Source organism: Mustela putorius, unplaced genomic scaffold (genome assembly GCF_011764305.1).
Source record: "Mustela putorius furo isolate JIRA1106 unplaced genomic scaffold, ASM1176430v1.1 tig00000695_pilon_pilon_pilon, whole genome shotgun sequence".
NCBI classification, from domain to species: Eukaryota; Metazoa; Chordata; class Mammalia; order Carnivora; family Mustelidae; genus Mustela; species Mustela putorius.
The window spans coordinates 9,092,320-9,118,692 of record NW_025421447.1 but is presented as its reverse complement, the minus strand read 5'-3'; the positions used below and the strand labels follow the sequence as shown (position 1 = coordinate 9,118,692).

The 26,373-nt window shown below is 39.8% G+C and overlaps 1 protein-coding gene and 1 long non-coding RNA gene across 3 annotated transcripts in view; one reads left to right on the top strand and one right to left on the bottom strand.

Annotated features, from left to right (window-relative positions):
- Positions 1-1,058: 1,058 nt before the first annotated feature.
- Positions 1,059-25,687, bottom strand: LOC106006607. 2 transcript variants are annotated; one of them, XR_006607671.1, is made up of 7 exons: positions 25,629-25,687; positions 23,428-23,530; positions 12,890-13,013; positions 12,643-12,730; positions 11,947-12,046; positions 9,531-9,730; positions 1,059-8,752 (listed from the first exon to the last, which is right to left on the bottom strand). It is a non-coding gene; the product is annotated as an uncharacterized LOC106006607 (long non-coding RNA). The 2 variants fall into 2 exon arrangements; XR_006607670.1 differs by lacking the exon at positions 12,890-13,013.
- The window catches only part of LOC101678693 (myosin-8), a 28,880-nt gene continuing 11,656 nt past the window's right edge, over positions 9,150-26,373 (top strand). Inside the window, exons 1-21 of the mRNA XM_045083396.1 lie at positions 9,150-9,418; positions 11,031-11,270; positions 11,863-12,006; positions 12,093-12,249; positions 14,411-14,438; positions 14,535-14,649; positions 14,734-14,826; positions 14,955-15,018; positions 15,893-15,991; positions 16,083-16,186; positions 16,368-16,506; positions 17,679-17,797; positions 17,888-18,037; positions 19,144-19,314; positions 20,555-20,864; positions 20,975-21,042; positions 22,641-22,728; positions 22,811-22,928; positions 23,281-23,404; positions 23,501-23,637; positions 25,088-25,343. Of these exons, the coding sequence (XP_044939331.1) occupies positions 11,061-11,270; positions 11,863-12,006; positions 12,093-12,249; positions 14,411-14,438; positions 14,535-14,649; positions 14,734-14,826; positions 14,955-15,018; positions 15,893-15,991; positions 16,083-16,186; positions 16,368-16,506; positions 17,679-17,797; positions 17,888-18,037; positions 19,144-19,314; positions 20,555-20,864; positions 20,975-21,042; positions 22,641-22,728; positions 22,811-22,928; positions 23,281-23,404; positions 23,501-23,637; positions 25,088-25,343 (2,694 nt within the window). The 5' untranslated portion in view covers positions 9,150-9,418; positions 11,031-11,060. The remainder of the gene's footprint in view (positions 9,419-11,030; positions 11,271-11,862; positions 12,007-12,092; positions 12,250-14,410; positions 14,439-14,534; positions 14,650-14,733; positions 14,827-14,954; positions 15,019-15,892; positions 15,992-16,082; positions 16,187-16,367; positions 16,507-17,678; positions 17,798-17,887; positions 18,038-19,143; positions 19,315-20,554; positions 20,865-20,974; positions 21,043-22,640; positions 22,729-22,810; positions 22,929-23,280; positions 23,405-23,500; positions 23,638-25,087; positions 25,344-26,373) is intronic.

Genomic DNA, 26,373 nt, shown 5'->3' with positions numbered 1-26,373 from the left:
AAAAATAAAAGAGGTAAAACTGTCTTTATATGTAGATGACAAAATTGCATAAAATATTTCAATAAGTCTACAAAAAACTACTTAATTCAAGAAGTAAACTGAGCATGTGTCAAATTGTAAGGTCAGTATATAAAAATAAGTTTTATTTTTATATTTATATTGACAACAAAAAACTGGAAAGTGAAATTCTAAAAATCAATAATATTTACAATAGCATCAAAGAAATCACAAAATATTCTAGGAATAAACTTAATAAAAACATTTTTTTAAACCTCTACATTGTAAACTATAAATCACTGCTGAGAGAAAGTATAGGATATCTAAAATTATACATACGTGTGTGTGTGTATATATATATATGGGTGTATGTGTATGTATATATATACATACACATGGAAAGAAGGGGAAAGAGACACAATTGTTTTGGATTAGAAGACCCAACATCTTAAGTGTGTCAATTCTCTCCAAATTGATCCAAATATTTAATGTAACACAAATAAAAATCCCATCAGGCATTTTTTTTTTTGAGAAATTGGCAAGCTGATATTAAATGCATTAGAGAGAAATAAAAAGTTGAAGGAGTTACTCAATCGTTTTAAAAACTTAAAATAAAGCTACTCTAATTAAGACAGTGTGGTACTCGCATAAAGGTAGAAAAAATATAGATTGCTGGAATAGAATAGAGAGGAATAGAGATCTTAAAAATAAATCCACTATATATACTACCAAATGACTTTTTACTAAGGTGCAAATGCAATTCAATGTAGAAAGGGAAATCTGTAAAAAATGATAATCAATTAGACATCTGTATGAACAAATAATAACTCATACAAAATGCAATTAACTCAATTCAGAAAACAAACCTAGAGGCAAATCCTAAAATTATAAATCCTCTAAAAAAAATGTGGAAAATATTTTTGTGATGTGTGCAAAAACTCTTAAACAGAACACAAGTACTAAATAAAGAGGAAAAAATGATAAAATCTCCTCTTCAAAAGTAAAATTAAAACTACTGCTCACCAAGATCCAAAAGACAAATCACAAGCTGGGAGAAAATATATGCAATATATAAATCCAACAAAGAACTTTATTGTATCTATGAGAACACATACAAAACAATCCAGTAAAAATGGGCAAAGGAATTTGACAGATACTTTCAACAAGAAGGTATGTGAAGGTCTAATAACCACATTAAAAGATGTTCAGTATCACTGGTCAGGAGGATACAGTTTAAAAACCATAAAGAAATTCCACTAGACATCCATAAGAATGGCTAAAATTATAAAGATGGACAATGACAAATGCTGGCAAGGATGCTAGACAACACATCTCTCGTGTATTACTAGTGAGAATGTAAAATGGTACAACTATTTTTGAAAAATTGTTTGGTCATTTGTTATACGTTAAATACACTTCCAGACACCTTTTTATCTGTCAATTCTACTCTTTGGAATTTAACCAGAAAAAATGAAAGATGCATTCACAAAAAAGTAAGAATATCCATCAGCAAAAGAACAGATGAACAAAATACACTATATCCTCTTAATGAAATACGATCACCAATAAACGAAATTAACTACATGCAAAAAAAGAGATGAGGGGCACCTGAATGGCTCAGTCGGTTAAGCATTTGTCTGTGGCTCAAGTCATGATCCCGGGGTCTGAGGGTCGAGTCCTAAGCAGGGCTCCCTGCTCAGCCTGCTTCTTTCCTCTTCCTCTGCCCCTCCCGTGCTTGTGCACACACTTGCTTTCTTTCTCTCTCTCTCTCTCTCTTGCTCTCTCAAATAAATAAATAAAATCTTTTTAAAAACCCCCCAGATTAATCTATAACATTCCTCTTTGGCATAAGTGCTATGAAAGGCAAATGATTTCCTTTGTTCAAAGATGAGATAATTACAGTTTTGTATAGAGAGGCAGAGATTCCTTTAGTGACTGTAATTCCGCTGCTTTTCCTCACTGGAGGGAGAGAACACATAAATCCTTAGGGCAAAGGGAATCTTAGGAATTATAAGCTAACTTCTGACATGAGCTCTTAGAGCAGAAGGATCATTAGATAAGAGTAATTTAATGCTGACCCGGGCTTAATTGTAAGCAGATACTAGCAAGAAAAGCAAGGACAAGGAATAAGAGCCAGACTTTGGAAGGGCTTTTACTCTAAGTTAAATGAGTTGTCACACAACAATTGTGTTAAGAGACAGCTACACACTGGAGAAGTTTGGAATATACAAATAAATGGGCTTTAGCAAAAATCTATCTAGACGTTCAGTTTTCTTATTTGTATTGCCCATTAAAACTCTTCATTGTTATTTTAAATAAGGTTTTCCATTTCCAGGGTTACAGCTCAAAGAAAACAAGTGGAAAATGTATTATGCTAATCCTATTCTCAAATTCAAGTGAGTGTCAGGTATCAACCACTGACCACATAATCAGAGCACCACCATTTAACAGGTGGCCACTCAGCTAAATTACAGACAAAGTAACTGAATGGACATTTAAGTTGTTTCCAAAGTTTTGTTATTAGAAGAAGTGCTAAATATATAACCCTTGACATATCTTCCTAGTTCACTGTGCTTCTGAAAAAAAAAAAAAAAAAAAAAAAAAGAATAAGAGGGGAATTTGCTGCAATTTCACATTTCAAAAGAAGCAACATATTGCCCAGGAATTCTACACCCTTACCCAAGCCGTATGAGGGCATCCACTCTCCAACACCACCATTTGCTACGAAGAAACTGTTCTATTTGTCAAGCTGATGGGTGAGATATACCAGCTGTTATCTGATCTTGCAACTCCTGAGGTTGAGTGTGTTATCAACTTTATTGGCCATTTGTACTGCCATCTCCGTGAACTGTCCACTTATATCTTTTTGGCTATCTTTTTCTATTTGCTTATACTCCCTTTCTTCTTGATTTGAAGGATATGTACACAACTTCTACTACATTCATTATTGGGCTTTGTTTTAATGCTTAAGGCTTCAATTCACCTCAACTTATTTTTATAAATGGTGTCAGGGAAGGACCTACGATAATTACATTGCTAACGATAAATCTCAAACCCACCTTAGTCCTTCTTTTCCCCCTGTGATTAAAACACCACATTTATCATATTTTAAATTGCCATACATGCAAGAACCTATCTTTGGACTATATATATTATGTTCTACTGATCTACTCGTCTTCACCTACACTAATACTATACTGTTTTAATCACCATATTCCTAAAACTTGTTTAATGTCAGATAGGGTGGCTTATCGCTTCATTGTCTCGTGAAAGCTCACTCATTATTCCCAGAAATTTCTGTTCTTTTACCATGAACTCTGAAATTGTAAGGCTCCATCGAGTTTTCTCTCTTTTGTCTAGTACTTCCAAATCTGTTCCCTTTCCATGAGAAATATTACCGCCCAGTGTCAGGAAATTCAGTGTAATTTTAGTTGTCTTGAGATGATTCCTGAACACCTAAAATTATTTCTATTTCACCAGCAGCAAGCAGTCAATCTTCAACCCTAATACTTCTTGATTATATCTCCTTCTCTTCTTTTCCAAGAGCTGCTGGCTTAGAGCAGGTTCTCAGCTCTCCCAAAATAGTACAGCTGTTTAAGTGGTTTCTTTATCTCTGCTTCATTCCTCCAATTCACCTTCCATGCTGCTACCATACTGTGTTTAAAATGCAAATCTTATAATGTCATTTCCTTGGTTAAGACTCCAGTGATATCCCACGACTCACAGCAATAGAGCCCTATTTTTTACACTATTTGAGTGAGCATAGCCAATATTTTTTAAATATTTTCTGTGTTTCCAGATGCTCTACATATATTTTTCACTGAATACTCACACTAGTACTGTGAGATGGTAGAAAGTCATTATTTTCCTTTGACAGATAAACAAACTGAGGCTTAAAGGGATTAGGTGACTTCCCTAAAATCAAACAAAATAACATCTGATTAAACTGATATTTAAAACACTGTACACATCATAAAAAGTATGCTAGCCAGTTTGTTGTCTCTAAAACCTACCTATTAAAAAAAGGCTTTCATATTGGATTTTTACAGTACCTACCACTTGTTTTTTAAAAGCTAAATATAAAATAAAATAACTCAGAGAAGTTAAAAATAAAGGTATAGGAATAGATCACCCATCTAGATGCTACCAAAAATAAAATATAGCAAAATATTAGAAAAAATAGAATTTAAGACAAAATATATTAAATGCAGCAGGGGTGATTTATATTTAATTTTTAAAAGACACAATTTACCAGAAAGTTAAATGATCACAAATTCCTATGGAATTATTAGAGGCTATCTTTGAATTATACAAAGAAAATCTTAAAGATCTGAACAACAGTAGTGGAGTTTAACTTTGGCCTACTAGAGAATTTACAGACCAAGTAAACAAAGCTAAAAACATAGATGACTGAATAACACAAATAACAACCTCAATTGTCGAGATAAATATTAAATTTTGTACATTTTGCACATGCTATCTGAATTTTCTTATTACTTATACACACAAAGAGAAACAGAAACATACACGTACAAAAAACATCCCTCATTCCTACTGGGTCTACCAGGAAATAAGCTGAGCACACATACACACACACACATACAATGAAAAGAATTAACAGCTGAAAGAGAACCCTTCCCCCATGCCTAAATTTATTCATCTGAAAATCTAAAAACCAAATGTACCTTAGATAATTTGGGGTTTGAAATGGAAATGGAAATTTTAAAGTAATTATAACTGAAGGACAAGCAGAGTACCACCTATCAACCTGTGGGATGAATTCAGCCAAAGTAGTTACCAAAGAAAAATTTATAATCACAAATAAACTTGTAAGATCATATGAAAGAATGAAAATAAATGAAACTTTCAATTTAAGATGTTGAATACAGACCAGTAAAATAAGCCTAAAGAAATAAAAGAAAGGAATGGATGAGATTAAAAGCAAATACAAAGTAGGAGAAACAGGAGGGAAAAAAGTTATTTGGCAAAACTAAATTTAAAAGACCAACACAAAAGACAAAACTTTAGCAAATACGATTTGGAATAAAAAGAACAAAATTAAACTATGTAGAAGAGGAATAAAGAATACAGTGGAATCAATTAGGAGGTTTTCAATTATAAAAAGATAGGCACCAACAAAAGTCAAAATATTGGGATGCCTGGGTGGCTCAGTAGGTAAAGCCTCTGCCTTCTGCTCAGGTCATGATCTCAGGGTCCTGGCATCGAGCCCCACATCGGGCTCTCTGGTTGAGAGGAGCCTGCTTCCCCCTAGCCCCACCTGCCTCTCTGCCTACTTGTGGTCTCCCTCTCAAATAAATAAATAAAATCTTTTTTAAAAACTATTACAAGAGTAAGTAAAAGATTCCTTCTCCAAAGAGGCTATGAAGGAACTGTACCAAATGTTTGCAGAACAGAGTACTCATATTCTAAACACAATTCTGCAGAAAATAGAAAGAGGAAGCTACTTATTTGACAAGACCTAGCATGATGCTGATATCAAAACCAGAAGAGGACAACATAAGAAAAGAAAGCCATGTCATAGTCCCATAATGAACTCAGATGCAGAAATCCCACATAAAAAAAAAAAAAATTAGTACACTTGATCAGCAGAAAATTAAACAATGTTATTTCTATAGGTTTCATTTCATGAATTTTAGCAGTACAAGTGAGGAAATCTCCTACAAAATTCTCTACCTTTATAAATTTGGAGAAAAAAATAATCTCAATAAATGCAGAAGAAAAATCCAATGCATTTTTAAAATTTTTTTGTTAAATCCAATGCATTTTTAAAGACACAATTCACCATTTAAATAGAAGTTCAGTGGTTTTCGTAGATTCACAAAGTTACACAATCATAACCACTATCTAATTTCAGAATATTTGGTCACCTCAAAAAGAAATCCCATTACAGCCACTCCCCAGTCTCCCCTCTCCAGACCATTCTCCTCTACTTTCTGTCTCCATGGATTTGCCTGTTGTTGACACTTGATAGGTAAGGGATCGTCAAATATAAGTGCACTATGTCTGTCACTTCAGCACAATCTTTTTGAGGTTCAAGGTTCATCCGTGCTGTAACATGTATCAGTACTTGACTCCGGTTCCGGCTGAAGATTACTCCCTCATGTAGATAGACCACATTTCATTTATCCGTTTGCCTGTTGGTAAACATCTGGATTGTTTCCACTTTTTTGGCTATTATGGATGATGGTGCTATGAATACCTGTGTATGAAATTTTGTGTAAGCGTATGTTTTCAATTCTCTTCGTCAAGTATCCAGGAATGAAGCAGTTTAATTCATGTATATGATTAAAATAACTGGCAAACTAGATATAAAGTATACAGTAAATATCACACTTGAAATGTCAGAGACAACCCAATTAACGCCAGGAACAAAATAAGGGTAATTTACCTTGTCTAGGGTATAAGTAACCTAGTGTTATTATTCAGCATTGCCCTAAGTGTCTCAGAAAATGCAATTAGAAAAAGAAAATGAATACCATAAAAGTTATAAAAGAAAGAAGACACAAAATTGTGATTATTTGTACATACTACATCAAAACCCCAAGAGAATCACATAAACCGTCAGAAGTGATAAGGAAGCTCTGCAAGGGGGTCAAATGAAAGATACCAGTAAAAACAACTTTCTGAAAAACCACACATCTGTTAAGGACTGAGTTTGTATGTAACAGAAAATCTGAATAAATGGTGCCTTATTAATATCAGTGGTTCATTTTCTTCTTCACATATTAAAAGTCAACTCACAGATATCAACACTGTCTCTGAAATTCTCTTGATCTTTCTTTCAAGGCTACAGCTCCACCATTACATCTGTGTTCTCCACCGAAATGGGGTGAGAAGGGAAAGGGACAGATAGTTACCAGTGGACTCTGCTCCCTTTTCTGGAAGTCCCACCCAGCAACCCCTGCTCACACTTCCTCATTAGCCAAAACAGTGTCACACAGCTGCCCTACGCTGCAAGGCATCTGGGAAATGAAGGAAGGTGGCATACGACTGCCACAGACAGACCTGAGGTTCAGTGCCACATGCCACTAATAACCAAGTAGGATGGATAATCAAGAAAATAATTCCATTTGCCATAGCAACAAAACACTAAAAATGTATACAAAAGAATGTTAGAATTGTCAAAGACAAGGTTAAAATAAGTGAATAATTAGGGATAATGTGCCCTACCACATATCAAAGCAAATGTGCTTTTGGCTCAGAAACAATGGTACAAAGTACAGAATTCAGAAACATTACATTCACACACACATACATACAGCTAGATTACACAAATACAGCTAGTTTACAAATGTCAATATCTATTTTTAAACATTACACTGGAAATGCAGAAGAACATATTTATGGCCCTGAATCCTTCAATTAGAGAAGGCCTTCTTTTAAAATATGCAAAAAAAAACCACCAAAAATACAAATGAAAAGTATTTGTAACTTTGACTACATTAAAATTTTAAAACTTCCCTAAGACTGAGATGCCAAAACAAAGTTAAGATCACTATTAGACCAGGAGAAACCTTCTGGAATTTGTACAAAAAGAAATGATTATAATCTAGAACAAAGAGAATTCTACATAGAAATTTTTAAATGAGTGATATCAAAATAATCCAGGAAATAGAGTAGTGGGTTGGAGTATATACAAAACAAGACTGACTATGAGCTGATAATTAGTAATACTGGATGACAACTACAATGGGTTCATACACAATTTTCTCTATTTTCGTGTATGTTCTAAATTGTTGCTTATTTTGGTTTATGTACTAAGATGGAAAATTATCTTAAGAGTACAGAATGAAAAAAAAAACAAGTTGGTAAATATGTAAACTATGATACTATCTCTAACATATTTTAAACATCTCGTTATGTATTTTCTATGGGCTAATCTCCTTAGGCCAATTTCATTAATTTATGTTTTCCCAAATATAACTTAGTTAAGGGCACAGAAAAGGTCTGGAATATTACACACCAACCTGGTGTAACTGGTCACCTCTGGAGAGAAGGGAGCTACCTCCATTGTGAGTTCATCAAAGGGGAATTCTAGCCTCACGTCCAAGGCTTTAATTTTTCATGTAATTCAAATGCAAGAGATTACAGGACTACACATATTTATCAAAATTCATAGAAACGGAACCGTTCTGTGTCCTGTCTGTGACAGTGGCTACAAGAACCCATTCATGTGTAAAAACTAGAACCATGCAACAGAGAAAGGGAATTTTACCGTCAAGGTCAAAAGTGTTTTAAATAGCACCAAAAAATCTCATACAATTGCCGACTAAAGAGTGAATTTTTGCTGCATATAAATTAAAACCCAAAGTACTGAAAAGGAAAGATCTTAATTTTTAAAAAACAATCATACAATACTCTATTTAAAAAGGGTGCAAATTATATCACTGATATGAAAATTACCTTCAATATAATTTTTAAGTAGATTACAGGACAAATAGGTACTATAATCACGTATATAGCATGATGCCACTTAGACATCTTTATCTTATTTTATCTGTGCATACTGGGATTATAGACAATTTTTCTCTCTGCTTAACTGTGGGGGTTTTTTTCCTGCAATGAAGGCATACGATTCTGTATTGAACTAATGTTCTTCACTGTTGAGGGGGTGGGCACTGGGCCGATGGTGGGGGCGCAGAGGAGACTCTCCTCCCTCCTAGGCGCTGCTGCCCAAGGCCAGACTCCAACGGTGAGCCTTGGAAGTGCCCCAGGGGGATGAAGTGCAGGCCTCCTGTGGAAACAAATAAAGAGAAAAGGATATGGTCCGACAGCAATGTGTCGCTGAGAATCAGATCCCTGGGTTACCACAGGTATGTGTAGAAGAGTTTGCCAGCTTGAATATAGCTCATGGGAACGGACTCTGAGGCCCCACCAGGCACGGTCAAAGATCACCTTCCCAGCATACTAGAAAGTATTCTCTGCCGGCAGATTGGTCCCTGTCAAATTATTTATAGGAGATTGGTTCACATACTCAAAATGATATGAATACTTCTAATTATATCCAAACATGCCAAATGTCAGTACGAATTATGCCGAGGGTCATGTTGCCAAATGCCCTCCCTGACAAAAGCGAGAGGCCACGGCGTCAGCACACTCATGCCTACATAAGCACAGGGGCCCCGCCTGCCGCATCTCCACCGAGAACCAGAGGTGAGTGATAGGAACCTTGGGGCTGAAAGGACCCCCAGGGACAGGAAGAGCTGACCCGGTGGCCCACCTCTGGGCATGAAACTGTCCCTCCCCAGTCTGATTTTTATCTCCACAGAGCTGAGCTTTAGAGCAGGGCAATATAATTCTGTCACTGTTTTACCAGAATGTCAGAGCTTCGCTAATAAGAGACCTGTCGTTTTACAGTGTCAGCCACTTCTGAACCTGCGATTCATCTGGAACTCCCAAGGTAAGCCTCTGCTTTCTGGGCATGTTGATGACACAGGGCATTCAGGCTAATGAAGAACTCTTAATTGGGAACAACTCTTAATTGTATACCATTTCCACGTTCCTGCTCTCACCTGAGTAGCCAGGGCTTCCAAATGACTGCTTGTGCATGCTAGGAAAATGCGGCTCCAGGACGCCTTTTCCTCCACTCTCCCCTGGCCTGAGTTCCAGGGTTGAAGGACCATTTGGGACAGAATGAATTCTGACAGTGCTCCTGCAAAGCACTAACCCTTAGACATCTTATGGGTATCTTTTTAAACACCCTGGAAAAATCCTTTTAAAAAATGAAATGACAAACATCTTGTGACAACCATAATGTTTTAGTTACTTTTGATGATTCATTGTTATTTGTTTCTTTAGAAAGTTTGATTATTGCTCATCTAAAAGGTCCCCGGTGATACACGCACAGAGTGCTGAATACCGTGCCTTATTTAGGAGAGGTCCTGGCCCTTCCCCAAGTAATTTACACCTGAAAGGAAAGGACAGACTCAACCAATCTAACACGCCAATTCTGCAGAAGCCTATCTATCCATCAGAGGACAATGGTTTACATGTGATGAATCCTTACATTTCTCTCTTCTTTTTACTGATGGAAAGAACCGAAGCCTGGGGAATGTATGTGGGAAGAAGGGCCCTCTTCAGGCTGAACCTCTCATTTCTCTGCGGTTAGATCTGTTAACTGACAGTTGACATCTCTCACGCAAAAAAATAAAGTGTCAAAAGAGATTATGGAATTAGGCAACGCTAGGTCTCTTGGTAACAGGCCAAATGACAAAACCACACGGTATTAGGAATTTATTATATGGTTCTTTTAACAACCCACTGAGAGATTTAATACTAAATACTAACATATACTAAATACTAAAAATAACCCAAGCCTTGGGGCACCTGAGTGGCTCAGTGGGTTAAGCGGCCAACTCCTGATTTCAGCTCAGGTCATGATCTCAAGGTGATGAGATCGAGCCCCACATTGGGCTCTATGCTCAGCAGGGAGTCTGCTTGAGATTCTCTCTCTTCCTCTGCTCCCCACCCCCAAATAAATAAATCTTTAAAAATAATAATAATAACACGAGCCTTAAGAGGGAAAAAAATGGCCAATTAAAATGGTAAAGCAAGTTTCTGAAGCTTTGCAAATATCAAACTTGCTCTGCACAAGACAAAACTTCTCTCCTGACTATATGACAGTCCCAGTATATGTCAGGTGCAAACACCATGCTGAAGAAAAACTAGGGATTAAAGAAAGACAGCTGCTAGAGAACAATCCACCAGCTGCAGAGACTGTGACAGTGCAGACATTTAAACATGCAAGAATTCCACTGTAGGCACATGGCCCCAGAGGATCAAGGTATGTGATCCCAGAAGGAAATCTGCAAATTACTAAGAATGAAGCCCTCCAGTCACAACCTCATGCCTGCCCAGTCCATTGGCCTGTGTGAGGACACGGGTCAAGGGCAGCCTGGGGGAACACTGACAGCCCAAGCAATGAGGGTGCAACACCTCTTTCATGACACATCCTAGCTCACAGGTATAACTTCCGACTGCTGTTTCTCTCTCTGCCCCATTTCCTTCCCAAGACAGAATCATCTGCTAAATAAACCACAGCCATGAGTGCGAGCTCGGATGCTGAGATGGCGGTTTTTGGCGAAGCTGCTCCCTTCCTCCGAAAATCGGAAAAGGAGCGCATCGAGGCCCAAAACAAACCCTTTGATGCTAAAACATCAGTGTTTGTCGCAGAGCCCAAGGCCTCCTACGTGAAGAGCACCATACAGAGCAAGGAAGGAGGGAAAGTAACTGTGAAGACAGAAGGCGGGGCAGTAAGTAAACACACCGGGAGAAAACACTCCCAACTGTCTTCCTGCGTCTCCTCATTCACGGCGAAGCTCTCCTTGCTGGGAACCTCAGCCTCCTGCCACCACAGACACCCTCCTTGTCTGTTATGGATGCCTGATTTAGATGGTGAAGAAGGGTCCCAGCTGTCACCTCGGGTACCCCCTTTCCACCTATCCACAGGACTTTGACACACAGGAGTCAGCCGCCACCATATCCCTGAACTCCCCACTTCCCACTCTAAACCCCAAGCTTGGGGGTTTAGAAACAGAAGTTGGCTTCTGCTGGCGAAGTACTGTTATTCACTGAGCTAAATAATGTATTAGTTTCCCCATTCCTTCCCCCCAGATTGGATGGGGGAAGAAAAACCATCTTTTTAAAAATGTAGTATCCTAGTTCATCATAGGAGACAGATTTTCTTTGCATCAGACTCTCAAACAAATATATTTTCATCCCTTTATTTAAAGAATACTAAATAAATGAAAGATGTCAGTAATTACAGTTTTATAAGCAAAGCAAACAGACAAACCAACTCTGTCCCACCATTAATACAAAGTGGTCTTTCACTTTACTTGCCAGACTCTAACCGTCAGGGAGGACCAAGTCTTCCCCATGAACCCTCCGAAATACGACAAGATCGAGGACATGGCCATGATGACCCACCTGCACGAGCCTGGAGTGCTGTACAACCTCAAAGAGCGTTACGCAGCCTGGATGATCTACGTGAGCGCCCCTTCAGCATATCTCTATTCTGTCTATCTCTCTGGGTAAAGACAAGATCCACATGTCACATTTTCTGGTTTTCTCAGACCTACTCGGGCCTCTTCTGCGTCACCGTGAACCCTTACAAGTGGCTGCCGGTGTACAACCCTGAGGTGGTGGCCGCCTACCGAGGCAAGAAGCGCCAGGAGGCCCCGCCCCACATCTTCTCCATCTCCGACAATGCCTACCAGTTCATGCTGACCGGTGAGTGGGTGACGCAGCTATTTATGTCCAGATACCTGGAAAGAGAACCTTTAACAAACAGACTCTGTCTAGCCCTTGATTATAATAATACATCGCAGCCACACGGGGCTTCACCATGTTCACGGACTCCAGAGATATAGTGTCATCCACATTTCAGAGAGGAAAGGGCACTGATCGAGCTCACTGACCTGCCCAGCTAACCCATCCAGTAAGCGGGAGCCAGGCAGAAACAATCAGCAGACCTCTGTAAACGCATCTGCCACTCTCCCATAGGTTTTAATTTCTGATTTCAACAGGAGAAAAGTTCAAACCCATTATTTTAAAATAGGCACATCCACAGCAATCAATGAAAATGGTTACCAGCTACAGCTGGAAAGTTTTGTGAATTCTTACCTCCATGGTTAAACGACACAGCAAATAGTGTGAGCCTTTGGCGTAGAAAGAGCTACCACTTTCCTCTCAATGATTCTGAAGCATTTTCCTATTACAACAGAAAAAAAACAAAAATACCTCTTCCTCTGAAAATATTTTTGAAATTGTTTCAAAATCTGTTATTCCTGTCTTTTCAAAGCATAAACAAACAGATCTGATAGACATTACAGGCCCAAGTATAGCATCAAAACCTTTTATCTTCACATACCAAATGTACTGCCTTTGGAAATACTCCAAAATCCGGAATTTCCTGTTGTTCCATAGGGTTTTGGAAACTGAGAGGGTTTGGTTCTTTTCTGGGTTTGGTTTGTTTTGCTGTACTTGTTTTTAAGCTGTGTGTTAAAGGAGAAGAGAGAAGAGAAAGGAATAAAATAGGAATCTTCCATTATAAATTGGCCAGCAATTCCATAAGGATTTCGTGCCAGGAAACTGTTCTTTCGTTGTCAGCAGAAGCTAGCTACCTTCCAGAAATGATCCATGGGCTGGCTCGTTTCAGAGGCTGTAATACTCAGCAGCTGCACTCACTCGGCTCTGTACACCACCACCCCTACACCAAGGTCTCCACTCCCCAACGTTGGGACTGCTCCAAGTTCAAGATCACTTACGGCTTGCAAATGTGATCTGCATATAAAACCATGCTAAACTGTGGCCTCTGACCTGGTTCATCTTATTTTAGCTTTGCCAAAAGAGACTAGAACTTTGTTTTCTTATCAGTGCTCCCGTGAGATATGATAGGATCTTTCATAATTTTTCTGCTATTGGAAAAAACCCATTTGAGTTTGTTCTAAGGTCTCCATTTACTGCTCTGAATAAATTCTCTGAAGTCTACATCCACATAGAAATAACATCCAGATTTGTATCTATTTCAATGACAGATTTTAGGTTTGAGAATTCATTCAAACAGAATTAGAGATGTAACATAACAGATAATTGGTATAAATCCAAAACATCAGTCATATAACTAGTAAAAATGTCTGTTTTTTGATTTAGGAATGTACATGAAATTAAAAGGAACGTAAGACTAAATGAACACATTCACAATGCCAGACCCCTTCCCTATTTAGTGTTACCAGCACTCAAATTAGTCATGTTAAGAGCTGGGAGGAGGGCAAGTAGCAGAAAAATATATAAAGTTGAAGTCAAAAGACCTGAATATCTTTGACCTTAGTGAGCTACATAATTATTATTCAAAAAGTCACTGATTCCTCTGTAGGTCTCCTCTTATCTGTTTGTTAAATAAAAGAGTTGGCATTGGTAATTTCTAAGATCCCTCATGAATTCAAAATTCTATAATTCTTACTGAAGTACTGATAGAGGAAATTATAGGATGCCTGAGATTTTCTTTAAAATAATCCAGAGACAATGGAGGGAGTATAGAGGATATAAAATTGGCCAAATGGTAATAATTGTCATAGCTGTATGATAGGAACATGGGGTGCTCCCTATGTTACTGTCTCTACTTAGTATCTGTTTGAAATTGATCATCATGAAGTCTTTAAAAATTAATAAGATACAAAAGGAAACCAATGATAGCCTGACTGTCATTGTCACAAATTTTACTCCAAGAACCAAGGGCTCTTTGGGGACTAACCATAAAACCAAAATTATAGGTGACATCTTCAAAATGTTAAAAGAACAAGCTGTGTTTGATCTAAACTGACTCATTAATCTTTATATTGAATGTTTTTTTTTTCTTTTTTAACTGATGGTCTTGATTTCTCTTTCACAGATCGTGAGAACCAGTCCATCCTGATCACGTACGTGATTCTTCCCTTCTCTGGTTTTGATTGTCTTAGATATAGACAATGTGAGCTGTAATATTTCTAATCTCTTCTCTGGTCTCTGTTTGACAGCGGAGAATCTGGTGCAGGGAAAACTGTGAACACCAAGCGTGTCATCCAGTACTTTGCAACAATTGCAGTCACTGGGGAGAAGAAGAAGGAGGAACCTACCCCCGGCAAAATGCAGGTGGGTCTGCGGCCAGACTCTAGACTCTCAGGGCTCTTGGAAAGTCTGGAGCCCCAGAAGTAAGGACTGCTCTTTCCTTTGCAGGGGACCCTTGAAGATCAAATCATCAGTGCCAACCCCCTACTGGAGGCCTTTGGCAATGCCAAGACCGTGAGGAATGACAACTCCTCTCGCTTTGTAAGTCTCCTGGTCACAGAGGGATCTTCTCGGCCCTTCCATGCCAGAGAATACATATCCGGATTATCATTTCAATTGCATCCTTCTGTGTGTTTCAACTTTTCTATACGAATCTTTCTCTTTTCAAGGGTAAATTCATTCGAATCCACTTTGGTACTACAGGGAAGCTGGCTTCTGCAGATATTGAAACATGTGAGTAACAGGACGACTAAAAATCCAAAAAGAAATGAGTGATTTCATGTGCAGGATATTCAGAACACCTGGCATGTGCCAAGCTTGTTGCCAGTGTTGCCCATGAGCTAATACCAGACTTATCCATAAACCCGCTGTGTGCTCTGTCAACCTCAGTGCAGACTGATAGTTCTGGAGCACATTCTGAAATTCCTGCCACAGAAGGAACTCTGATATTCTTTCCAGGACAAACACTAGGGCTACATCTGGATTCCTGCAAGTCACCTATAGGCTTATAGTACTTCTCTTCATCTGAGCTTTGGCAGATACTTCTAAGTAATTGCTCACCACAAAGTCTCAGGTGACATGAGGAAGGAGGAAATATTACAGATCAATTATAATCCAGAGGTCACAGGTCGCCCATATTAAAAATTTATTTTTACTGGAGCAGACAGGTTTCTGTCTCTACTCTTAGATGGTGAGAAACTTGCACAGTTGCCATATGTATTTGGAATTCTTATATGCAGCACCAAGAGGATCAATCATCAGGCAGAAATGTCAACAAAGTCTAACATAATTCCCCCAGTTTTAGCAAAGACACTGAGGTTCATTTGGTATTTCAGCAGCACTGGGGCACGGGGGTCTCTCAGTCAGTTGAGCATCTAACTCTTGATTTTGGCTCATGTCATGATCTCAGGGTCGTAAGATCAAGAAGCCCTGCACCAGGCTCTGCACTGAGTGAGGAGCCTACTTAAGATTCTCTCACTCCCTTCTCCCTCTGCCCCTCCCCCTCCCTCTCTCCCTTCCCTCCCTCTCTCCTTCTCCCTCCTTTAAAAAATATATATTTAAGTTGTATTGATTTTTTTTCTAATTTAATATATATTTCTATTTCCAGATCTTCTAGAAAAGTCTAGGGTTACTTTCCAGCTGAAGGCAGAAAGAAGCTATCATATTTTTTATCAGATCACTTCCAATAAGAAGCCAGATCTGATTGGTAAGGAAGAACTTAAATTCACAGATAAACATTATTAGTTCTATTAAAAATTTCTAATGTAAAATGTATACCCTCAACCGTATGTACCCAGAAATGCTCCTGATCACCACCAACCCATATGACTATGCCTTCATCAGTCAAGGGGAGATCACAGTCCCCAGCATTGATGACCAAGAAGAGCTGATGGCCACAGATGTAAGTCTCACACACACACACACACACACACACTCTCTCTCTCTCTCTCTCTCACTCTCTCTCTCTGAAAAAAATTTCATTACGTGCAAAAATAGCCCACTGTAGGTGTGGTTATTCTACAATACTGTATAAATTCTCCAAAATAAGTCAGTAACATTTATCCTGTCATTTTTCCTGGCAGAGCGCCATTGACATCCTGGGCTTCACTCCTGAAGAGAAAGTCTCCATCTACAAACTCACGGGTGCCGTGATGCATTATGGGAACATGAAGTTCAAGCAGAAGCAGCGTGAGGAGCAGGCCGAGCCGGATGGCACCGAAGGTCCCAGATGAACCTTCTTCTGGGTCTGAATTAAAGATTATGGCAGGAAAAAAAGTCTATTCTAAACTCACATCTCTGTCACAGCTAAAATTCTGGAGGGCATGTACATATTTACACACACCACACACTTTCCTCCCCATCTTTCCTCTCTCGTGTGTCCTAGCTTTATCATTTCTAAGTAGCCCAAATAAGTTAAAATGAACCCTAACAGGTGCTTAGAAAGACATATCTAAAAAGCACAGCTGGGGCCAGATCATGAGAGAAAGGAAGAGAGAACACAGTGCTCCTGCTCTGCTAAGGCAACGGTAGCCGCATACGTGAGACAAGTTGGCATATTAGCCTACTTCAGCACTGGCTGGCCCACTAGTGCCTGGGCAGACAGGATCTGCCTGACAGAGCAGGGGACAAAGGACATCCCTAGACATCTGTGCACCTCTGTGCTGTCTATATATAAACCCGCAGGCACTCTAGGCCGTCAGATAAACAAAGAACTGAGAAAGAAAAATCCTCTGTTCCATGTGTGGAACATAAAGGACCTACCAAGGAAACTAAAGTTACCTGCTCCTTGAAGCCTTTCTGAAACCCTCCTCCCCCAGCTTGATATAATCTCTCCCTCCTCTAAACTTGTCAGCAGTTTCTGTGGTATTGGACCTGTGGCATTTATGTTACAGTCCTTGGCAGAATTTCAGAAAGAGACTCTGAAGGGGGCGCATAGTGAAATTTAATACCCACATCTTCAGATAATGAAACTAAAAAAGTGGATTTAAACTGGGAGGAACAAAACTGGAATCAGGACCCAAATATTGTCACTTTTATCTCTCCTTAACAGCAAATATTAAGATGTATTTATCTCTTGCCTCCTACCACACCTAATGTGCCTGCCTTAAGAGCAGGTCCTATGGCTCTTGCCTTACATAAAGTGCTGCCATATACACTGGACATATGTTAACTGTTGATGAACTTCTCAAAAGCTGCTTGCAATAAATCCCCAAAGACCAATGTACCTATTTACTAGCAAGCATGTGCTCTGATGTACAGGGAACCTCATCTGACCTACAGAATTACTCAAAACTTTTAATTTAAATAATAAAGAAAATGGGTTGGAGAAACATAGAAAATTGGGTTAAAGGGGATATCCACCACTAAATGTTTCTTGAATTTTGTCTCTGCAGTGGCTGACAAGGCAGCCTATCTCCAGAGCCTGAACTCTGCTGACCTGCTCAAAGCCCTCTGCTACCCCAGGGTCAAGGTCGGCAATGAGTACGTCACCAAAGGCCAGACTGTGCAGCAGGTGAGTGTGTGACCTCAGTGAATGATACCTGTCCCAGGCCTTCACAACATGTCTTCAGTAGCACCAAAAATCACTACCCTGTCCACAAAGGTGTACAACGCCGTGGGCGCTCTGGCCAAGGCCGTCTACGAGAAAATGTTCCTGTGGATGGTCACCCGCATCAACCAGCAGCTGGACACCAAGCAGCCCAGGCAGTACTTCATCGGGGTCTTGGACATCGCCGGCTTTGAGATCTTTGATGTGAGTTGTCTTCATATTAACAAAAAGTGAGAGAAAAATACCATGAGCTCTGATACACTAGGCATTCCTGTATATTTATGGTGTCCACACTGCTTCCTCCATCAGCACCCAGGACAGCAGTGACCTCCCACACAACTAGGCAGTAACGGAAACGTAATGACAACCATCACTGGCATTTGTGGAGGAGTGAGGGTATTTCTGGACTCCACTAAGCACTTTAATATGCTCATTTAATGATGCCTCATTTAATCTTCCAAACAACCCATGAAAGGATAATGAATATTACTACTAATTACATGTGGAAAAACAAGAGCCACAGGGAAATGAAAACCCTTGCTACAGATCCCACAGCCCTTTAAGGCAAAGCCAGGACAAGAGCCCAGACATGTAGACAGGGCATCTCCAGTGGAGGAGGAAGCACACTGGTCATAGTCTCTCCTGTCCCAGGCTCATCGGACATGCACTATTTCACCTCCAGGGCATCTGCTGTAGCATGGGTAAAAGGCAGGTGTAAATTAGTACAAAGATTCCTTCAGGTCATCAGGTCCCTACTTTGACAGACCCGGCAAGAAGAACAGCATCTAGATGTTTGAGATGGAGAGGAGAAAAACTCGCCTATTATTCCACTTTGTACATCCACTAAAAGGTTGCAGCATAAGATTTCCTTATTCTGTGACAGACAAGAGTGAAAATGAGAACTTTATCTTGAATTGGAGAGTGGGATGGTAAAAGATGTCTTTCCAATAAATTGCCTTCACCCTTAAAACCAAACCATATCTCATGGGACCATGGTTGTACTTTCAAGGTATGCTTTTGCTATGTAAGCTTACAGCTCTAAAGAGGTCGATTCTACCAGAAGTCTTGCTGTATAATTGACACCTGTGCCTTTAAATAATGCCCAGAATTCACAATAAAGGCTCATGTCAAAAAAATTATCATTTTTTTCCCTTGGGACCTCTGAAAGACCAACAATTAGTTTAATTTTATTTCTTTACTGGATTCCATATTTTTTCACTAAAAGAATTTTTCAGTTTTTCAATAAAAGAATTTTTCAGAATTTTATTGCTAAAAAACCCACTTAATGTTGAAAATTTTGTTTTATTTAGTTCAACAGCCTGGAGCAGCTGTGCATCAACTTCACCAACGAGAAGCTGCAACAGTTCTTCAACCACCACATGTTCGTGCTGGAGCAGGAGGAGTACAAGAAGGAGGGCATAGAGTGGACCTTCATCGACTTCGGGATGGACCTGGCTGCCTGCATCGAGCTCATCGAGAAGGTCTGTTTGACTTTCTTCATGTTTTGTTAAGTAGGCTCCATGCCCAATGGGCAGCCCAACTCGGGGCTTGAACTTACAATCCTGATATCAAAACCTGAGCTGAAATCAAGAGTTGGACACTTAACTGACTGAGCCACCCCAGCACCTTGCTCTGTTTGACTTCTAAAGGAAAGACAGAGTGCAAGGATAACTTTCCCAAGTGTCTGAAGCAATTCTAGAAAGTATCACAGTGATCTTACATAGAAGGATATCAGAACAAACGGAATTTTTGTTTAGAACTAACTTCCTCTTCTCAACTTCTGCGTATCAAGGATCAGAGTGGTAGCAGACACCTGGGTGGCTCAGCAGTTAAGCATCTGCCTTCAGCTCAGGTTATGATCCCAGGGTCCTGGGATCAAGCCCCACATCTGGCTCCTTGCTCAGCTGAAAGCCTGTTTCTTCCTCTACCTGTGCCTGCCCGTGTGCTTGCTCTCTCTCTCTCTCTGACAAATAAATAGATAAAATCTTTAAAAAAGAAGAAGAAGAAGAAGAATTAGCGTGTTTAGTTTCATTCTGTTCTAACCAGTTTTGTCCTAACAGCAACTCAAACCTGGTTTTAAAGCAGCTCTGAAAACTCAATTGAGATGATCATCTCCACCAGCAGAACTACCTCACTAGCTCTGAATCTATCTCCATCGCAATCGAAGACATCAGCAACATAAATAAATCTTTTTTTCTAGATAAAAATTAGTACACATGTAACTCAGCGAGAACCTCTATGACCCAAAGGGGATTAAATACAGAAAATGTCTTAAAAAAGGTTTGGATTATTTATATTATTGAACTACTGCATATAAAGTAAACATCACTCTAAGTCAGTAAATCACTTTCATAACAAAATAAAAGTGATAGTGGATTAATTCATTAAATAGGTAAAATGTGTGATAACACAGAATATTTTAACAAAATGCCCGTACATGCTATACTGACTGTTTGTATTCTGCTATTCTTTTACCTGAAAGTGTGCTATGGATTGAATATGACAAGGAATGGTGGGAAAGCCACTCCAATGATAACGAAAGGATTTCTTTGTGGGCTATGACTTGGTTCATTATATATATATATATATATATATATATATATATATATTTATATTTATTTATTTATCTGGCAGTTCTGATAATTCAATCAGATACAACCACCACGTCTGCATCTTTTGGGAAAGAGACATTGACACTAATGTCCACCTTTCTAAATTCAGCCACTGGGCATCTTCTCCATCCTGGAAGAGGAGTGCATGTTCCCCAAGGCCACAGACACCTCCTTCAAGAACAAGCTGTATGAGCAGCATCTGGGCAAGTCGGCCAACTTCCAGAAGCCCAAGGTTGTTAAAGGCAAGGCCGAGGCCCACTTCTCTCTGGTCCACTATGCCGGCACCGTGGACTACAACATTGGTGGCTGGCTGGACAAGAACAAGGACCCTCTGAATGACACTGTGGTTGGGCTGTACCAGAAGTCCGCAATGAAGACTCTGGCCAGTCTCTTTTCCACCTACGCAAGTGCTGAAGCAGGTACTTTCTGTGCCCTTAAACTAAATCAAGCCCATTCCCACCAAATGTCAATATAACATTCCAGCCTCTAGGATTCTGCTCTAATTGACAGATTGTTCTTTCTACCTCAGATAGTGGCGCAAAGAAAGGTGCTAAGAAGAAGGGTTCTTCATTCCAGACGGTGTCAGCCCTTTTCAGGGTAAAGTACCAATTTCACCCAAAAACTCTATTCGGTTTCTATAAATTATCATAATTACAGGGTTCAGAATAAATCAGGAGAGAGTGGAATCTTCAAATACTCACTCTTATCATGATAGAACCAAGCAATACTTCTCTTACAGGGCCAGATGCTCTACCCATTATTCTTTATTACGATCATCTAATGTGTTCAGTAATGCCGAAACAGCCTTAGCAGCTTTCATATTATGTAATCAGGCTGATTTTTAAAGAAGCATAGCTGAACTTCAAAGCTGTACCCAAGGAAAGCTGTCATCTTTATTCTACTAATGTTGCCCTTCAAGAACGCTCCTGAGTTCTTTGACAATGAACCAGAGACACGCTCTTTAGCACATCCTTCCCTCAATATACATCTTTGTCCTCTGACATGGATTTAATTTTTTATAATGGCAGAAAATCCTCTAAAACCAAGACTAATGATTTATTTGGATGATTAAGGTACAAAATATCTCTTAAGATTAAAATAACAAATAATTTTACTACAAGTAATGTGATTTTGTTACATAGCTTAACAACTAACTCTTCCGAAGGGAAATGTGTGAAATGTCTGGACCACAGCTGCTTTGTCAGAATCTGCATGGTTAAATCTCATTCCTTTTAAAACTGAAGACTATAACCTGTCACTAGAGGAAGACTGGCCAGTTCTTTTTCTTTTTCACTACCAATCTGCCTTATCTCACCAAGTAGGCTCTTGCTTCATAAACTTATCCTTGCACATGTCTTCAAGAAGAGAAGCCCACAGTACTTACTTTGTTTCCTAATAGTTAACTGAGATATGAAAGAAGAAAAAAGCAACTGTGCCTTCTCAAAGACTACACCTAAGAAATATTGAGAAATAGTTACATGTGAGTTTTCTATAGTTGAGTAAGACAACATCATCAGTCATAAGCAATTACTTTATTTTTGAAATAACATCCCCCAGATGCTTCAGGCTGTGGATCATTTCCAGGCACCCAAGATCCACCCATGCAAGATTATACAGTCTCGTGATTTTAGGCTCATCAAAAAAAAAAAAAAAAATTACAAACAAGATGTCACAGGTTCCATGGAGAATAATAACCTCAAGGAAGGAACGGCAAAGGTGGGACAAGGGCTAGCTTAGGTTCCCAGTGTCAACTACAACTGTGAAAATTACTAGCACTGAGAGAGATGAAAGAGAATTTAAGAGGTAATCTCAACTCTTTTCAGATTAAGGTCCAGAAAGACAAGTGGGATTTTACAGTCAAGCAGCTCATCAGAATGAGACCACAGATTCTGTCTTCTGATTCCCAGGCGAGAGCAATTCCTATGCATCAAGGCTATGGGATTTGCAGTTTGTTTAGAGAATAGATCCTAACTGTTATAAATGAATACCCTGGAGACCTGCATTTCTTCCCAACACTTGGCCTTGTGACTAACTGGCAGTCTAGAACTCTGAAGACCTTAAAAACATAGAGCAGTTGAAGCCTCAGAGGCTTATACCTCACAGTTAAGGAAGTGCCTAGGTTCACTCTGAATAATTACAAAAAAGCAATCTGAAAGCAAACTTTCTCATCAAGTCTCTTCTGTCTGGCTTTCTAGGAAAACCTAAATAAGCTGATGACCAACCTGAGAAGCACTCACCCCCACTTTGTACGCTGCATCATCCCCAACGAAACCAAGACTCCAGGTAAGACCCATCTGATGCCCGAACAAGCTCCAGGGTGCTTGCTTTAGACCATGAAATGAGGCATGTGTGTTCTTCCTCTCAGGGGCCATGGAGCATGAACTTGTCCTGCACCAGCTGCGGTGTAATGGGGTGCTGGAAGGGATCCGCATCTGCAGGAAGGGGTTCCCGAGCAGGATCCTTTATGGGGATTTTAAACAAAGGCCAGTGTCTCTTTGTTGTATTTCACTGAATGCTGTGAACATTCTATCATCTTAATTGTTGTCCTCTGTTCATCGTATTTCATGTGCCCTGCTTAATAAATGCTATAAAATTAAGAAGTCAGGTAATATAGTCTTCTGGCAGTAGGACAGGATGAGAGTTCGAAGAGGTGGTATTTCTTATAAACAGGAAGGACGCATGCATTAAACTACAGAAAAATCACACTGTGTTACTATCTGCACCTGAAGGACCGCTGGATTTTCTTTTACTTTTTCTCTCAGATTTTTGTGGTCATTTGGTTGCCCCATATAATCATACCTCGCTAATCATCATTTCCTTTGTTTGACTGAACAGATACAAAGTTTTAAATGCAAGTGCTATTCCAGAAGGACAGTTCATCGACAGCAAGAAGGCTTCAGAGAAACTTCTTGCCTCTATTGATATTGACCACACCCAGTATAAATTCGGTCATACCAAGGTATATCTGTCATTTATTCCTACCTGCTCCATGCCCTTCTTCTATTTCTGTGTCTCCTGTACCATGGGGAAGACTCGGGATTCTCGTTTTTTCCAGGTTTTCTTCAAAGCTGGACTTCTGGGTCTTCTGGAAGAAATGAGAGATGAAAAGTTGGCCCAGATTATAACAAGAACTCAGGCCGTCTGCAGGGGATTCCTAATGAGGGTCGAGTATCAGAAGATGTTGCAAAGGAGGTAACAACAGTGCAGATTATCTGCACTGTAAAGTCCCTATGGGACTTTCACCCAGCCTTTCTCATTTATTAACTTTTATTTTGTGGCAAATACATGCTTTTCACACGATTAGGACATACTGCTAAGACATATCCGCCTTCTCTTGAGCCCTCACACTTGGACTCCCTCCAGCTTCTCCCTGTCTATCCACCTCACACAGAGCTGCCAGAATAACGTGTAATAAGCACAGTTTCCAACATGCATATCTCAGTCTGTGGCCCCCTGGTCCCCCATGACAAATCCAGTTGCCTTGCGTGGCTGTCAAGGTCCTCTGTATTCCCCAGGACATCCGTCATTCCCAACCACACAGCCTCTTCCAGCCAGGCTGAGTAATTTGCTGATCTCCTGTTTTCCTGTTTGCCCCAGCCCTTCCCCTTCGTCCTAATTTACTTATTTACCAATCCAGAACTGGCCTTTGTCCCTTCTCCAGTGAGCCTCATCCAGCTCTATCTGTCCAGCACTGATGCACTCCCTGCCCCCTCCTACCCCCACCACACAAACTTTGCGTTCATTTTGCTCCTCCCCTGCTTACTTGGACTGGTATTGTAAGTGTTCCCAAGTCCTTCCCACGCATCTACATTGTGGTTTGTGTCATGGTATTTGCCTTCTCAGAGTCATGGTTCTTATAATTTGGACCTATACAGAAAGTGAATTTTCATTTTAATAAGCTTGAAGAGGTATACAGCAAAGCTTGCTAGTCTAGTGCTACAGTTTGCAAAAGGGACATCTTTTATTACTATTTAAAAATTGTACTTAGATAAAACAAATTTGGGTGCTCCATGCATGCTAAATCACCCATAGATATTAACAATCTAATTAAGCAAATAAGAATGAGGCATCTGAAAGAATCTGAGGAAAGCCAGTACATTATCTGAAAAAGCTAACAAAAGTTATGAGTGGATAATTCAGTGGTAATCAAAATAAGAGGAAAGGCTTCAAGAAAGATGTGCTAAATCCTAAACTACTCAGGCGGGGCATCTCAGCATCCGGTGTCATCTCACAGCTCACTCTGCAGGCCAACAGCCTGGCAGCACAACCAACTCACAAATGCCACATCCACTCCCAAATCACCAATACTGCAATATCTCGAATGGTCTTAAACTGGTATGTGTTTCTCATATGTGCGAAGTATTCCCGCTCTACGGTCTGCTCCTTTGCTAGCGTGGTATGGGTCTTGAGAACACAGAACTGTTCAATATGAGCCATACACTTCAGCAAACTGATTACACTGGGCACTACGATGAATGTGTCTGTGTCTGTATAAAGCCTGCATGGAACATACACAAAATCTGCTGTATCATTTACACCTGGGGGCTCACCACAAGGGGAACCTGCGAGTAAAATAAAAACTAACAACAGTAACACTGGTCCCGATGACTCAATCGACGCTGATATTTTTACATCATTTCAGAGAAGCCCTTTTCTGCATCCAGTACAACATCCGCGCCTTCATGAACGTCAAGCACTGGCCCTGGATGAAGCTCTTCTTCAGGATCAAGCCACTCCTCAAGAGCGCGGAGACGGAGAAGGAGATGGCCACCATGAAGGAAGAGTTTCAGAAAACCAAAGACGAGCTAGCCAAGTCAGAGGCCAAAAGGAAGGAACTGGAGGAAAAAATGGTCACTCTCTTAAAAGAGAAAAATGACCTGCAGCTCCAGGTTCAGTCCGTGAGTATTCTGTATTCTGAATGCAACATGTTACCGCAGCATTTCTGGAAGGCATACCTACTTCAGATTTACAAACAGCCTTGTCCTGGAAAAGAAAAATCTCAAGTTACTTTTTTAGGTGTTTCACTTACTTCTCAGTAGACCTATGAGGAAGATATGCACAATGACTTCCAAATTACAAATGGGAAAGGGAGAACTAAAGACCATTCAATAATATAACAAATCTAGCAGCCATGAAGGAAGCCTTTTAAAGGCAAGGACCCAGCTTGCAGTCAGACAGCTTACCCATTTGCCTGGTGTGCTTCATCCCAGCCTTATGAAGATTGTCCTATTCTCCAGATGCAAATCTGAAACTGTACTTAAATTAAAGAAAGGCCATTATTCTTTTTTTAAATTCAAGTAGCCAACATACAGTACCTCATTAGTTTCAGAAGCAGAAACTTCTGGTTCATCAGTTGCATACTACACCAGTGCCCATCATCACATTATGTGCCCTCCTTAAGGCCTGTCACCCAGTTACCCCATTCCTCCACTCCTCTCCCCTCCAACAACCATCAGTTTGTTTTCTTATACATAAGAGTGTCTCATGGTTTGTCTCCCTCTCTGATTTCTTCCCATTCAGTTTTCCCTCCCTTCGCCTATGATACTCTTTGCTTTTTATACTCCACATATGAGTGAAACCATATGGTAACGGTCTTTCTCTGACTAACTTATTTCACTCAGCATAATACCCTTCAGTTCCAACCACATTAGTGTCAATGGTAAGATGTCATCCTTTCTAATGGCTGAGTAATATACCATTGTATATGCGAACCACATCTTCTTTATCCATTCATCTGTCAAATGGACATCTCAGCTCTTGCCTGTTTGGCTACTGTGAACATTGTTGCTACAAACACTGGGGTGCAGGTGCCCCTTATTCTTACTTCTCTCCATCCCTAACCCCTGAGATTTAGCTCAATAAATCTGCCTGCAGTTACATGAACTGAGCCACCAATGTATAAGGTAGAGCCAAGTTCCCTCTGTGAGC